The sequence below is a fragment of the Carcharodon carcharias genome, chromosome 16 (assembly GCF_017639515.1).
Source record: "Carcharodon carcharias isolate sCarCar2 chromosome 16, sCarCar2.pri, whole genome shotgun sequence".
In the NCBI taxonomy this organism is placed as follows: Eukaryota; Metazoa; Chordata; class Chondrichthyes; order Lamniformes; family Lamnidae; genus Carcharodon; species Carcharodon carcharias.
The window spans coordinates 9,961,536-9,975,155 of NC_054482.1; the positions used below are offsets into that span (position 1 = coordinate 9,961,536).

Genomic DNA, 13,620 nt, shown 5'->3' on the forward strand with positions numbered 1-13,620 from the left:
CAGGAAGAAGCTGAGGAGTGCATTAGAGGCTGGTGATTTTAGACCACGATGTATAGACAATGCAAGGTTGAAGCCAGTGAAGAATAATTCAGGATAATCTGTTTCAACAGCATATTAGTAACATTCCTTCAGTATCTTTGAACTGGAACAAGACTTTAACTATCTCGAGTCTGAATAATCAACCTCATACTATTGGTTCATTATGTCCGATCACTATGATTGACCTCCATTTTTGTTATCACTGTCCTCTGCTCTCTGAATTTCAGTAAAGCTTTGGTCCTAGTGGTTTCCATACATGTGGTATTCACTCCTTTGATTAGCTGCTTCTCCTTCCAAACAATTTTCTCCCTTTCACTCAAAGGCAATAAATTATGGGATCTAATTGAATGGTTGTCAGAAAATCTCCAATATATTGCTTAGTTCTTCATGTCTGAAGCTGAACAGTGAAGGCTGGCTCACCCTGTGCTTATTGATATCATAGAATCATAGAAGGAGGCAATTTACATCATCACATCTGTTCCAGTCTTTGAAGAGCTATCCAAGTAGCCCACTCTATTTTTTCCTGATAGCCATGTAAACTTCTCTTTTTCAGTGTATACTCAGCCTTACATTGATGCAGCAGGACTTTCCAAATGGTAATCAGGAGTGCAAGCACTGATTGACCCCTCCTAAAAGGATGCTGCTGTTAACTCTATCATCACATCCACTGTCTCAAGAGATAAGCCAACTCAGCACACAAAACCATGGGAGATTTTGGTGTGCATGGCTTAGTGTTGCACCAACCAGTGTCTTTTCCTACTTAGTACTTAGACCTTAGTTTACAGAGCACAGTTTCAAAATTTGCAGATGATATGAAACTTGGAAGTATTGTGAACCATGAGGAGAGTGTAGAACTTCCAAAGGACATATAGACAAGTTGGCAGAATAGGTGACAAGTGACAGATGAATTTAACACAGAGAAGGGTGAAGTGATTCATTTTGATAGGAAGAACACTGAAAGAAAACAGAAAATAAAGGGTACAATTCTATAGGGAGTGCAAGAGCAGAGGGGCCTAGGTATGTACGTGCATCATTGATGGCGGCAGGACAGATTAAGAGAGTAATTAATAAAGCAGACAGCCTCTTGGGCTTTATCAATGGCAGCATAGAATACAAAAGCAAGGAAGTTACGTTAAACTTTTATAAAACACTGCTTCAATCCCAACTGGAGTACTGCATCCAGTTATGGGCACCACATTTTAGGAAAGTTGTGAAGGCATTAGAGAAGGTGCAGAAAAGATTTTTAAAACTATCGTTCCAGGGATGAGGAACTTTAGTTATGTCGAAAGATTGGAGAAGTTGGGACTGTTCTCCTTGGAGGAAGTCGAGAGGAGATTTGATGGAAGTGTTCAAAATCATGAGGGATCGGGGCAGGGTACATAGAGAGAACCTGTTGCCATTGGTGGAAGGATTGAGGACCGAGGACACAGATTTAAGGTAATTAGCAATAGAAGCAATGGTGACATAATGAAAAACATCTTCACGCAGCGAGCGGTTAGGATCTGGAGTGCGTTGCCGGAGAGTGGAGGCAGGGTCAATTGAGGCTTTCAAAAAAGAATTAGATCATTATCTGAAAATGCAAGAATTGCAGGGCAATGGGAAAAAGGCAGAGGACTGGCACTAGGTGAATTGCTCCTTCAAAGGGCCATATAGATACGACATGTCCAATGGCCTCCTTCTGTAACATAACAACGCTATGATTCTATTATGCTAATGGACATTGATTAACTGTTTTTAGTTTACGTACTGAAGCCACTATTACTCCTTAAAATTTTTTCAAAACTAATGTATTCAGGGATTCATTTTTATAAGCAGAAACTGCAGATGCTTGAAATATTCAATAGGTCAGTCAACATCTGTGGAAACAACAGGCCAGTTGATGCTTCAGCAGAATTGCCCTTTTTCACTTCTCTTATCAGACACTCCAGTTTTCCATCACTTCCAAGGAAGCACAAAACTTGAAAATTAAGACTTAAAATTGCACTTTATTTTTTTGTTATGAATAATATGTCGATCCATCAAGTGTTATAAGTTTATTAAAACTTGAATTGTCCACAGCAAACAGTTTAAGCATCTCGATTTCCATAGGATGCATGTGGCCTGTGATGATCAGGGAATGCAAAGGGGCTCCTAGATCCTCCTTCACCATTTGCTGTAGGGTTGCAACTGCAATTTTCTGATCATTGGCACCCACTCTGGCCAGCCCAACACACAGGGTCTCTTCAGTCAGTGCTACATAAAAGAAAAACAACAGCTTCACACATTTGGACATATCAAAGGTATTAAGCATATTCACCACTAAACAAGACTGAACTTTCTAGCCAATGATTTCAACCCAACCTGCCCAGTGTAAATGGGGTAGTCATGCTGTTAAAATTGTTTCAGTGCACCTAATGCCTGCTCCTGCTCAATGCTGAATTAACTGTTGAGTTTTGTTTAGAATCACTGGCCAGAAGCAGGCAGATTAATACAAGCAATTCAGGGTCTTATAGTGTAACTAGGACTTTAACAAGCTTTTAAAACTGGAAAAATTGGACAGTCCTGCCCAATCTGCTGAGTAAAACCCCAATGGATTAGTTTCAGAAGCTGGCTGAAGTAGTATCTAAACATGAAGTCAAATGCAGGCACTAGATACATAGGAAGTTACTTATCTTGTGTTCAAAGGATCCTTGAGCTTGGAGATTTTTTTCTCTGCTTATGTTTGCCTTACTCACCCAAATAAACAACCAGTGCCATTCTACCTTAATTGATTCATTAGATAAATGAATAGTTGGAGGAACAACAGCAGCATCAGCAGCCTCCGGGACACGCCCTGGCGTGCCTTGTTGCCGTCCGGCGGCGGAAGCCCCCGATGGGAGGCCCTCTACGGAGGTGTCCTCCCCCTTTCTATCGGAGACCTGGGTTGGAGGGTGTTGCATGCAGCAGTCCCTTATAATAAGAGGATGCATTGGTTCGCGGACTCTCAGGACACGTGCCCTTTTTGCGGTCTTGTGGAGTCCGTGGACCATGTATACATAGGGTGTTGTAGGCTGCACTCCCTTTTTAGTTATTTGAAAAACCTTTTATTGATGTTTTGTTTGCATTTCAGCCCCACGCTCCTGATCTATGGGCACCCGGTGCGGAAGGGGGTCGGGAAGGAGGAGGACCTCCTCGTGAACCTGCTCCTGGGCCTGGCCAAGTTGGCCATTAACAGGTCCAGGCAGCGGGCGATCGACGGGGGAGTCCCGCCCGATTGTTTGTCCCTCTTCCGCGGCTACGTTCGCTGCCGGATGTCCCTGGAGAAGAAGCACGCGGTGTCTGCTGGCACTCTCGAGGCCTTCCGTGCTCGGTGGGCACCGCGGGGACTGGGGTGTTTTGTTGACCCCTTTAATCACATTTTGATTTAAAGTTTGTAAGTTTCCTTTAAAACTTTGTTCTTGGTTTTACAGCTGACCTGAATTAGGGGCTGTGCCTGATTTATCCCAATTTTGTTGATTTGGTTTTCATTTAAAAGATTATCAGCAGCCTCCATTCGTTGATTTGGTTTTCATTTAAAAGATTATCAGCAGCCTCCATAACCAGGAAGAGCAGCAGGCAGCCTGTTAGGACACAGCAAATGAGGGGGCAGAAGATCTTAGCAGGTGCACAAGATTAACAGATTAAGTGTCACTTTCCTGAGTACCTTGTGGGACAGTGCATGACAGAGATACACAGTCACTGAATCCTGACATAAGACTTGCTGCATGTTGGGCCAGGTTGTCATGCTTTGCCAATGGATGTCAAAGACACCACTGTTGTTAACATTTTGTGTTGGATTTCTGCTAGGATGCTACAGGGGACATATTACTCATCTCCCTGTCTCAGAAGGTTTTCGTCAATAAGAAAGACTTTCATTAATGTCCAGCTGGTCTGTGATCTCTACAGAAGGATCAGGTAAGTCAGTGCCACTTTCACAGGCAGCTGGCACAACACTTTGATCTCACGACATTCAACCATCCCCATTACTCCACCTTTCCAGAATGTAAGAAGATGGCTGCTTGGGGAACAAAAGATATCCCTCCACAACCCTGAACAGCCCAGGTACAACCATCATAGCAGAGTCCAAATCCACCAGCTTTGTGCCTGTGGACCCAGATTTCAGCAAGAAATCAACATTTTCAGGAGAGAAAGGGCTGAAACATAAGAGAAAAATACCTCCCCACTTTCAAATATCTTTACAGAGTTAACTTGGAACTTCTGGAGTACCTAAGTGTAGTGCAGAGACTTTTTTTGCTGAATTTTATGCTAGTCACAATATCAGCAGCTGCAGGTTAAAAGGCTGTGAAGCACTTTGGGATCTCCTGCAATAAGTGTAAGTTCAATCTTTTTAAGAAAAGTGAGATTTGTTGATTTTGGGATATTGGACATGCCACCTTTTGTTTCTTAGTGTCAGCATTAAGCATTCCTAAATCAGGTAGGAATTATTAATTGTTAATTATTAATTATCAATTGTCCCATTATTAAAAAAAGGGAAGAAGGGATAGACCAGGAAATTACAGGCCAGTCAGTCTAAATTCAGTGGTGGAGAAGTTACTAGAAAGAATTCTGAGGGATAGAATATATCTGCACTTGGAGAGACACAGATTAATCATGGATAGTCAGCATCGGTTTGTTAAGCGAAGGTCGTGTTTGACAAATTTGATCACATTTTTTGAGGAGCTAACCAGGAGTGTTGATGAGGGTAATGCATTTGATGTGGTCTACATAGACTTTAGCAAGGCTTTTGAGAAGGTCGCTCATGGCAGACTGATCAAGAAAGTAAGAGCCCATGGGACCCAAGGCAAAGTGGCATGTCGGATCCAAAATTGGCTGAGAGGCAGGAAGCAGAGGGTAAAGGTAGGAGGATGTTTCTGTAACTGGAAGTCTGTTTTCAGTGGGGTTCTGCAGGGCTTGGTGCTGTGGCCCTTGCTGTTCGTGGCGTACTTAAATGTAGGGGGTATGATCAAGAAGTTTGCAGATGACACGAAAATTGGTAGGATGGTAAATAGTGAGGAGGGTAGCCTAAACTGCAGGAGGATATCAATGGGCTGGTCAGATGGGCAGAGCAGTGGTAAATGGAATTCAGCCTGGAAAAATATGAGGTAATGTACTTGGAGAGGGCTAACAAGGCAAAGGATTATACTATGAATGGTAGGACCCTGGAAAGTACTGAAGATCAGAGGGACCTTGGTGTGCATATCCACAGATCCTAGAGGGTAGCGGGACAGGTAGATAAGGTGGTTAAGAAGACATATGGGATACTTGCTTTTATTAGCCGAGGCACTTGTATACAAGATATACAATACAATACAAGAGCAGGGTGTTTATCCTGGAACTATATAAAACGCTGGTTAGGCTATGACTGGAGTAGTGTGTGCAGTTCTGATCACCATATTATAGGAAGGATGTGATTGCACAGGAGAGGATGCAGAGGAGATTCACCAGGATGCTGCCTGGGCTGGAGGGTCTGAGTTATGAGGAAAGATTGGGGTTGTTTTCCTTGGAGCAACGAGGGTTGAAAGGGGACCTGATAGAGGTATATAAGATTATGAGGGGCATAGATGGTGGATAGGAAGGCACTTTTTCCATTAGTAGAAGGATCAATAACCAGGGGGCAGAGATTTAAGTTAAGAGGTAGAAGGCTAAGAGGGGAGTTGAGGAGAAATTTTTTCACCCAGAGGGTGGTGGGAGTCTGGAACTCACTGCCTGAAAGGGTGGTTGAGTCAGAAACTCTCGTAACATTTAAGTATTTAGATATTCACTTGCGTTGCCATAGCCTCCAGGGCTATGGGCCAAGCACTGGAAAACGGGATTAGTTGTTAACCGGTGCAGACGCGATGGGTCGAATGGCCTCCTTCTGTGCTGTAAACATCTATGAGTTTAGGCAAGGCACAGGGCAAACACTTAACAAAAATCCCTTTGCAATGCCCCAAAAACTTGTCTTCATTTAATCTCCGATGAGCACTTCCCAAACTATTTATGACCAACTGCATTGAGTTGGAGGCAGTTTGGAAATCAATTCACATGGAGCCCTTAACCACAGGTGATGTTCATTTCATTGGTCCTGGGATCATCGCCTAGGGGTGCCAGTAAATTCTAAAAGTGGACATGTGAAGTTTTTCATATGTCCATCTGAACTGTGGAAAAACAATCAGCAGTAAAAATATAGATATTATGACCTTCCATACTTTAGTTATATCTGGAGACTACTTGGAGGTGTATAATATTAGGGTGAGATACTAGTGGCTACGACTATGGGTGCTGGTGGGTGATAATGGGATCCTTCCAGCCTACTTGGGTCAGTATGCCAGGTAATATCTTTAGCCCTTAAGCCATAAGAACTCATAATCATATTTTCATAGAGAATGAGAGGAAACTGACTTTTAAGTTGGAAAACCTAATGAAGTGATTTTAAAATTATTGAGATGACAAACTATTGACCAAAGGGTTGATTCCCAGAAGGATAATTCTCATTGTTTCAGTTTTTAAAGAAATTCAGGTGGATGGCAGGCACACAGTGTGGTCACAATTCAGCAATAAGTTGGTTACTGATGGGGTGCATGAATATTTATAAATAAGCAAACAGGATGGGGACCTATCTCAGCAAGTCTGCTTCAGCAACAGCAGCCCCCGAGAAAAAATGGTTAAAGTTCATGTTGAGTTACTTGAGGGTGGGAAGGGGTGGTGGGTGGATGTAAAAATGTCATGGACTAATAGCCTGTCAAACAGTTAGAATCTCTCCTTTCTCATTCTCTCCTGTTTTTAATGTACTGGAAAGGAAGTTCATCTCCTTTAGTGAGACAGGCAAACTCTAGAAGGAAAACAAAGATCCTGCATTTACACAGTGCCTTTCATGATCTCAACCTATGAAGTGTTTTTGCAGTATTATCATGTTGGAAAATGCAGCAGATAATCTGCACACAGCAGGTCCAAATTCCTCAAATAACAGTACGTTACATGATCAGATAATTTGTTTTAGTGATGTTAGGATTAACATTGACTGAAATTACAGAGCTGCAAAACTAGAGTAGTAATTGTGCAGGTTTTTAATTATCCCAAAATAGACTTGAATAGTAATAGTGTAAAGGGCAGAGAAGGGAAAGAGTTTCTGAACTGTGTTCAGGGGAATTTTCTTGATCAGTATGTTTCCAGCTCAATGAGGAAGGGGGCATTGCTGGATCTGATTCTGGGAAAGTGTCCAGCGGATCTAGTATCAGAAGGGGGATCACTTAGGGAACAAACGTCATAGTATCTTAAGGTTTAGGCCGGCAATGGAAAAGGACAAGGAGCAATCTAGAGTAAAATGGTCCTCTAGAGAGTGAGAATGGGGAGTTAGTAGTAGATAATAAAAAAATGGCAGATGAAATGAACAAATGCTGTCAGAGTCAATATCGGTGGGATGAAAATGAGTCTGTCCCCAGGTAAATAGGAATCAAAAATTGACAGGCAGTACTGTCAGAGCAGGAGAATGAGTAGCTGGGCTCCAGCTCTGTTGAAACCAGGGGTAGGAGAATAGAAAGCAGAAGAGGAAGACTTCTTAGCAGCATAAAGGGATTCACATGAGTGTTTATAGCAATGTCAATGTCATTATGTATTTCAAATTGTGTAGTTTTATTGTATAAAACACACTTGCCTAATATAATTGTTGACAAACTGCTGTATTTTCTAGTTATATTTTCATACAGCTTTAAACCTAAACTGTAGGACAAACAGCTCTTTCAGATTATATTGAACACTAAAGTCATCTCCTAAAACTCTTCCCATTTTATTTTAACTACTCTTTTAAAAAAAAATGCCAAGTATTCTCAGGTTTCTTCTATCTGAATTACAGTACAACAGTAGGGAGGAAGAGGGTAAGTTAAAAACTGGGCTTTATGTAGTTTCTTGCTGTTCCTTCTTCCCAATCAGAGACTAGTAGATATGAGGAATCACACCGCCACCAGCAATGGTTGCCTTGATCAGCTAATCCAGCTCTTCATCACCTCTGATGGCCAACTACAAGTGACGTGGCGTGATGCACTTTACTTTCAGGTCCTTAGATGCATTTCCTGCCAACTCCAACACCTCAGCAGTGAGATAATCAAGCATAGGTGCACTGTACACTGCAGCTGTAGCACCCACCCATCCATGGCTAGAGGTACCAGTCTTCAAATGCCTATGAATACGATCAACAGGAAACTGTAATCCTGCTCTCGGAGAGCGGGAAATTGCTTTAGGCTTGACCTTTCCCGGGTCCTTCCCAGCTTTTCCGCCAGCCATGTTTCTCCAGTTTCTCTCTCTCAAACAATATTGGCGGATTGGGGGCAGAGCGTTTAACATTGGAATGCCACATGGCTTCATACATTCAGATTATCTAAAGTGTGCCTGTATGAATCTGTCAGGGCCTCTCTGGCAGCCAGGTGATTGGCTGCAGGCACCTTGGCCACATCAAACTCCACCTACTCTTCTTCTTGCTCCTCCTTCTCATCTGAGGTTGTCAAGCAGAGTGTACTTTCCTACTCCTGCAGCTCCATTCCTCTTTGCAATGTCATGTTGTGCAAGGCAGAGCAAATCATTACTATTCTTGACACCCTTGCTGGTGCATACTGAAGGGTGCCCCCAGATCTGCCCAGGCACCTGATCTTATGTATTGTTTCTTAACTCTAACCAGATAGGTTCTGTCCTTGACCCCTGAAGAACATCCTCTCTCTCAAAGACTGTAATATTCTCCTTAATCGATATTGCCACCCCACCTCCTTTCCTTCCTTCCCTATTTTTCCTGAACACCTTGTACTCCGGAATATTTAGTGCTCAGTCATGCCTTTTTTTGAGCTAGGTCTCCATTATCGCCACAACTTCATATTCCCATGTGCCTATCTGAACTTGCAGCTCATCAACCTTATTTACCACACTTCTTGCATTTACAATTCCTTCAAATTTCCATGAAAAGACAGCTCTTGTCACAGGATGAAAGAACCATGGTAGCTTCAAGGATATCTTTCACAGATGTGCATGATAACCTTCTGGTAGTCACACACGAGCTGAACATTGAGGGAGTGAAATCCCTTCCGATTGATAAATATTCAAAGCCTATCTGTGGGTGCCGTGATTGCTACATGTACAGTTTATGACTCTCTGCACTTGTGGGAATTCAGTTAATGCAGAAAGAAACTCTTTGTCTCATTGGCCTCATCAGTGCCAAGTTGTCATAAATGACGGTCTTGGCAAACATGGCATCAGTCACCTGGGAGATATGCTGGTTGTGAAATCCTGCAGATGTCACCAGCAAATCCCTGGAAGGAGCCAGATGCAAAGAAATTTAGGGCTGGCCGATCTTGACAGCCACTGGCAATGTGTGCCCACTTGGCCAACTTGGAAGTATTCCAGAAGACTGCAGATGTCAGCATTGACCTGCCATGAGCCTCTTGGGGCACTGTTGCTCAGTCATGTTGCGGAAGCTAATCCTTCGAACATATACCCTGTTCTGGAGGCATTGCCTCCTTCAAGCTGGAACTGTGTCCATCCCCTTTGTCCTGTGGAAGGACATGTGGCTGCAGAGAAGGCAGCTGTTGTTGCCCTGCTGCTAGAGCTGCTGCTGCTCTAGGTTCTACTGGTGTTGGTACTGCTGCTCTTGTTCCTCATCTCAGATTCATGATAGAGCTCCATAAACTGCACCCATGCTGCAGTGAAGGCTGACAGAAGGGAAGATCAGATTAAATTTAATAAAGCCCAGGGTAGATGAAGACTTTCACCTTTAAAACAAAGGAATCACATTCTCAGAACAAGTGCTGTGAGAACAAGCCTTTCTAATAGGCAGCATTTACATAGTTTAATTGTTTAAAGGTTTTCCCAGCCTGTCAATTTCATTGATTAATGACTCCCCATTGTGCTCTTGCCTTGTTGGCCCTGGTGAGTTCCACATAGCTCCAGCAACCCATGTGCTGGCTGTTAAAAGCCAGAATTCTGGGTTAAAGACTCAATTAATTGATTATTTAAATATTTAAATGACTGAACTGACAGCTCCAAGGGATTTTCCTCCTCACCTGGAACACACTCCAATGACACCCAGAAGTGGGTGGGCTCAGGCCATGTTTCTGGTATGTCAGCATTTTTTGGGAATTTAACTACCTATTCCCACCCTCCTTGGCAGTTACAATTCTGTCCTATATCTCAGGAGTGGAGTTTGAACCCATAACCTTCTGACTCTGGGGTCCCATGACCTCTGACTCGAGGTCGAGAGCTACCACTGAGCTAAGGTTGTCACACCAGAAACCTCGTAAAGTTCTTGTTTCTCTTTTTGCTTTGTAATCAAAATCTGCTTATGGAGGAAACATTATTGTTAAGCGTATTAGACGAAAAGGATACTTTTTTTAAATAAGCGTATTTCAATGCAAGATTAGTTGATTTAATTTGAGATCAGCATCACACCAGGAGTTAAAGGCCGTAATCTTCCATCACAGGCAAATCACAAAATAATCATCCCAACAGACTGTTATTCAAGGGCAATCTCAAGGGTAAATAGGGATGGGCAACAAATGCTGGCCTTGCCAGCAAAGCCTACATCCCATGAATGAATAAATAAAATTACCAAACTTGGAGGTATAAATTTCCAAGAGGACAAAGTTGGTGGGAACACAAAATATATAAAATGCTCAGAGTAACTGGGTGGAATTCCAAACCCAGTACATTATTTTGACCCTAAGTAGACACAGCACTAGATTCTGAGCTTGGGTGTACTGAGGAAGGGAGGAAACAGGAAGGTCAAACAGATTTTCTGTGAATTGCAATTGCAGATACAATGTTTGCTTTACCAGACGACATCTGTTGAGTTTGCCTGTTTGTACATGAGCCCTCGTGCAATTTAGTGAAGGCAACCAAGTGTATTTAGAGCATTTGACATTTTCTTAATGAGGTGTAAAGATATTCAGCTGGAAAATCTGCTGTGTGGTTATGGTTGAATTGTTAATGTAAATTATGCAATATTTACTTCAGTCTCCGTTTGAAGAGATGCTAGATTGAGTAGATATATTTGACAGATAAAAACAGATTTGTACATACAGATTTGCAGAATTTTTTAAATGCATGTTAAAGACAGGCAATGTACCCTCTATAATTATCTTTTCTGAGTGCATGGCTGGTTCATTTAAGTGCGTGGGCCCTTTAATTTTTTTGCATGGCCATGCACACACATTAACTTAGAGGGGTTGGCTTGTATGCAGCCTGCGCGGGAACTTTCAGGTTGCTAAGCATCAGTGCAGTTTAGAGAGAACAGTAAGAGACTGGCATTTGAACACAGAATTTCAATTTAAATGCATGAATCAGAAACTTCGTTCATTATCTAATTAGGCAGGTTATATGAAGAATTAACTTGTAGTCTATCTCCCAAATTGCTTTTTGAATTATTAATCTGTGTAATTGGTTCATAAAGTCTGATGTGGAATAGTAGCCTAGTAGTTGTAGTTTGGGATTAGCAATCAATGGGTTGCGAGTTGAAATCCCACCGTGGGAAATTTAATCATTAAAATCTGATGGCTTGTGGGTTAGAATCAGATTATATAATAACAAAACATGCTGGGCTGTCATAAAAATCCAACAGGTTCCTGACACTATTACGCAGTCTGGCTGATCAGTGACTCCAGGTGCAGCGCCCAACACTTAATGCCCTCAAGGCAAGTGGGGACGGGCATTATTTGTGGCCACCCACATTTAGAGATTCTTTTAAAAAGAAATCAAAGCATATTGTTTCTTCCTAGTTTTTGGATTTCTTTGTATTCATTATAATTTAAAATAATAGATCAAAATTAATTTTAAAAAATCCTTACTTACTTCAGGAGTTGTCGGGTGTGGGGGGGGGCATGGTGTTGGGGAGTTAGAAAAGTAGGAGAGGAAAAAGATTCAGTGGCAAAATACCTATGCTACTCCAATGCACCTCCTCGTGAAAAGTTATGTGATACTGGAATTGTGGAGTTCTGGGTACCTTTTTGCTGGAGGTGCAGGGAGCAAAGTTACTTGCCTAACTTTTTGCTGGGATACAAATCACATGGTAGGTAATCTAAGTATGAGACTTGACTTTGGACTTTAATGTTCTTTCAGTGGTGAAATCAGTTCATGCAGACAAGACCCAGGGCCATCAAACTCAGGATTGTATGAACTTTGAGTCAGCACACACAACCTTCTTAGTCACTAGGAAAGGTTAAATGGCAATATATTTTACGATTTTATGGAATGAGGCAGGGTGGAAATGTTTTTCTGTCATCTGGAGCTTGTGCAACATTTCCAAACTTCCTTTCCTCTCTCCTGCCCAATCCCATGTCCACCTCTCTTGCCAATCCCCATTTAAATCCCTTCAAATTCAGCTTCAATGCACCCACCACCTGGCTAGTCACCAACAACATTTTGTGTGACTATGATCACAATGTGTTATTCCTCCTCCACCTTCCTGCAGCCTTTGACATAGTTAACCATACCAATCTTATATCCATTTTTCCTCTGTGGGATTGTCATTATATGATTTTATTCCTAACTGTCTCAGCACTGCCAGAAAAGCTACTGCAATGATGTCTTTTCCTGTACTCAGTCTTCTCTGGGGACCCCCAGTGCTCATTGCTAACTCCTTCCTAATCCATAATGATATATTGCCCTGAGCAACGGTATTCAGAAGCATGGGATCAGCTATAATACCTCCAGTACTACTAGTGGCAAAGTGTTCAGCCAGCTTACACTCACTTTGGAATTCCCTCCCTTACATTTCTTTGTCTTAAAACATGTCTCTCACCTTCAAAATCCACCTTAAAAATGTACTTCTTTGAAAGCACTTTGGTTGCCTCCCCTGGGCTCCCTTCTATTTCCCCTAACTGTAAGGAACCTTGGGCTATTTTGTTACATTACAGGTGTTATATAAATGCAAGATGTTGCTATTTCTTAAGGGGGTAAGGGCAGAAAAGAGGTAGATGGATGATATGGAAATAGAGTTACATTGCCAGAAGTCTTGACGCAACGGTTCTATGGAAGATAGTGACAATGCTTTAAGTTCCTTTCTTTCCTCTATTTGGATCTAGATTCTGACATGCATATGTTGACAACTATTACAGCATCCAAATGGTGAATATTGCCCAAATATATAAAGACCCAAGTAAAACACAGTAAATTCAGAAAGTAAATTTCAAGCACAGTTTAAGTGTGACATTCAAGATCTAAAATAAACCAAATCAGATGGACAGATTTTCACAGCCCAAACTTGCCACAGGGTGCAGGGAACTTTGTTACCTCAAAGGCTAATTATACATAATGCCACAAGATCACAGTACAAACTGTAGCTTTGGCTGATGTTCCTGGAGGATGTCCAAGGGAAAATAATGCATGAATTAATTTTTAATTCTTCTTTGACCATCTTGCAGCTGCAGAGAGCAAGTATCTTTCTAACTTTGTTGAACAAAGGTGGGCTCCTGCACAATCTCAATTATGAACACAGAAACAGTTATACTCACCTAGCTCCTCTCCTTTATCTCTTCGGTTTTCAATGATCTCCAGCAGTTGTTCTGCAGCCTCATTTACAGACATGAACCTGGGAGGCTCAAAGATCTTCTTCCCCCTGAAAATAAATAT

General features: G+C 42.0%; 2 protein-coding genes across 3 annotated transcripts in view; both read right to left on the reverse strand.

Annotated features, from left to right (window-relative positions):
* Positions 1-2,004: 2,004 nt before the first annotated feature.
* dph5 (diphthamide biosynthesis 5) overlaps positions 2,005-13,620 on the reverse strand; it is a 59,634-nt gene continuing 48,018 nt past the window's right edge. Inside the window, exons 6-9 of one of the 2 annotated variants that reach the window (XM_041207522.1) lie at positions 13,503-13,606; positions 3,545-3,617; positions 2,781-2,837; positions 2,060-2,271 (exon numbers count right to left, since the gene is read on the reverse strand). In XM_041207522.1, the coding sequence (XP_041063456.1) occupies positions 2,262-2,271; positions 2,781-2,837; positions 3,545-3,617; positions 13,503-13,606 (244 nt within the window). In that variant the 3' untranslated portion in view covers positions 2,060-2,261. Of the gene's footprint in view, positions 2,272-2,780; positions 2,838-3,544; positions 3,618-13,502; positions 13,607-13,620 lie in introns of both variants that reach the window. The other variant, XM_041207521.1, reaches the window with a different exon arrangement.
* Positions 8,021-8,295, reverse strand: LOC121288792 (histone H2A.V-like). Its single transcript, XM_041207523.1, has one exon. It carries the CDS (start codon positions 8,293-8,295, stop codon positions 8,032-8,034), a length of 264 nt encoding a protein of 87 aa, XP_041063457.1. The 3' UTR covers positions 8,021-8,031.

Excerpts from the sequence above, each read along its gene's own strand:
- LOC121288792 (XM_041207523.1), bottom strand. The coding sequence starts at position 8,295 with ATGGCTGGCGGAAAAGCTGGGAAGGACCCGGGAAAGGTCAAGCCTAAA.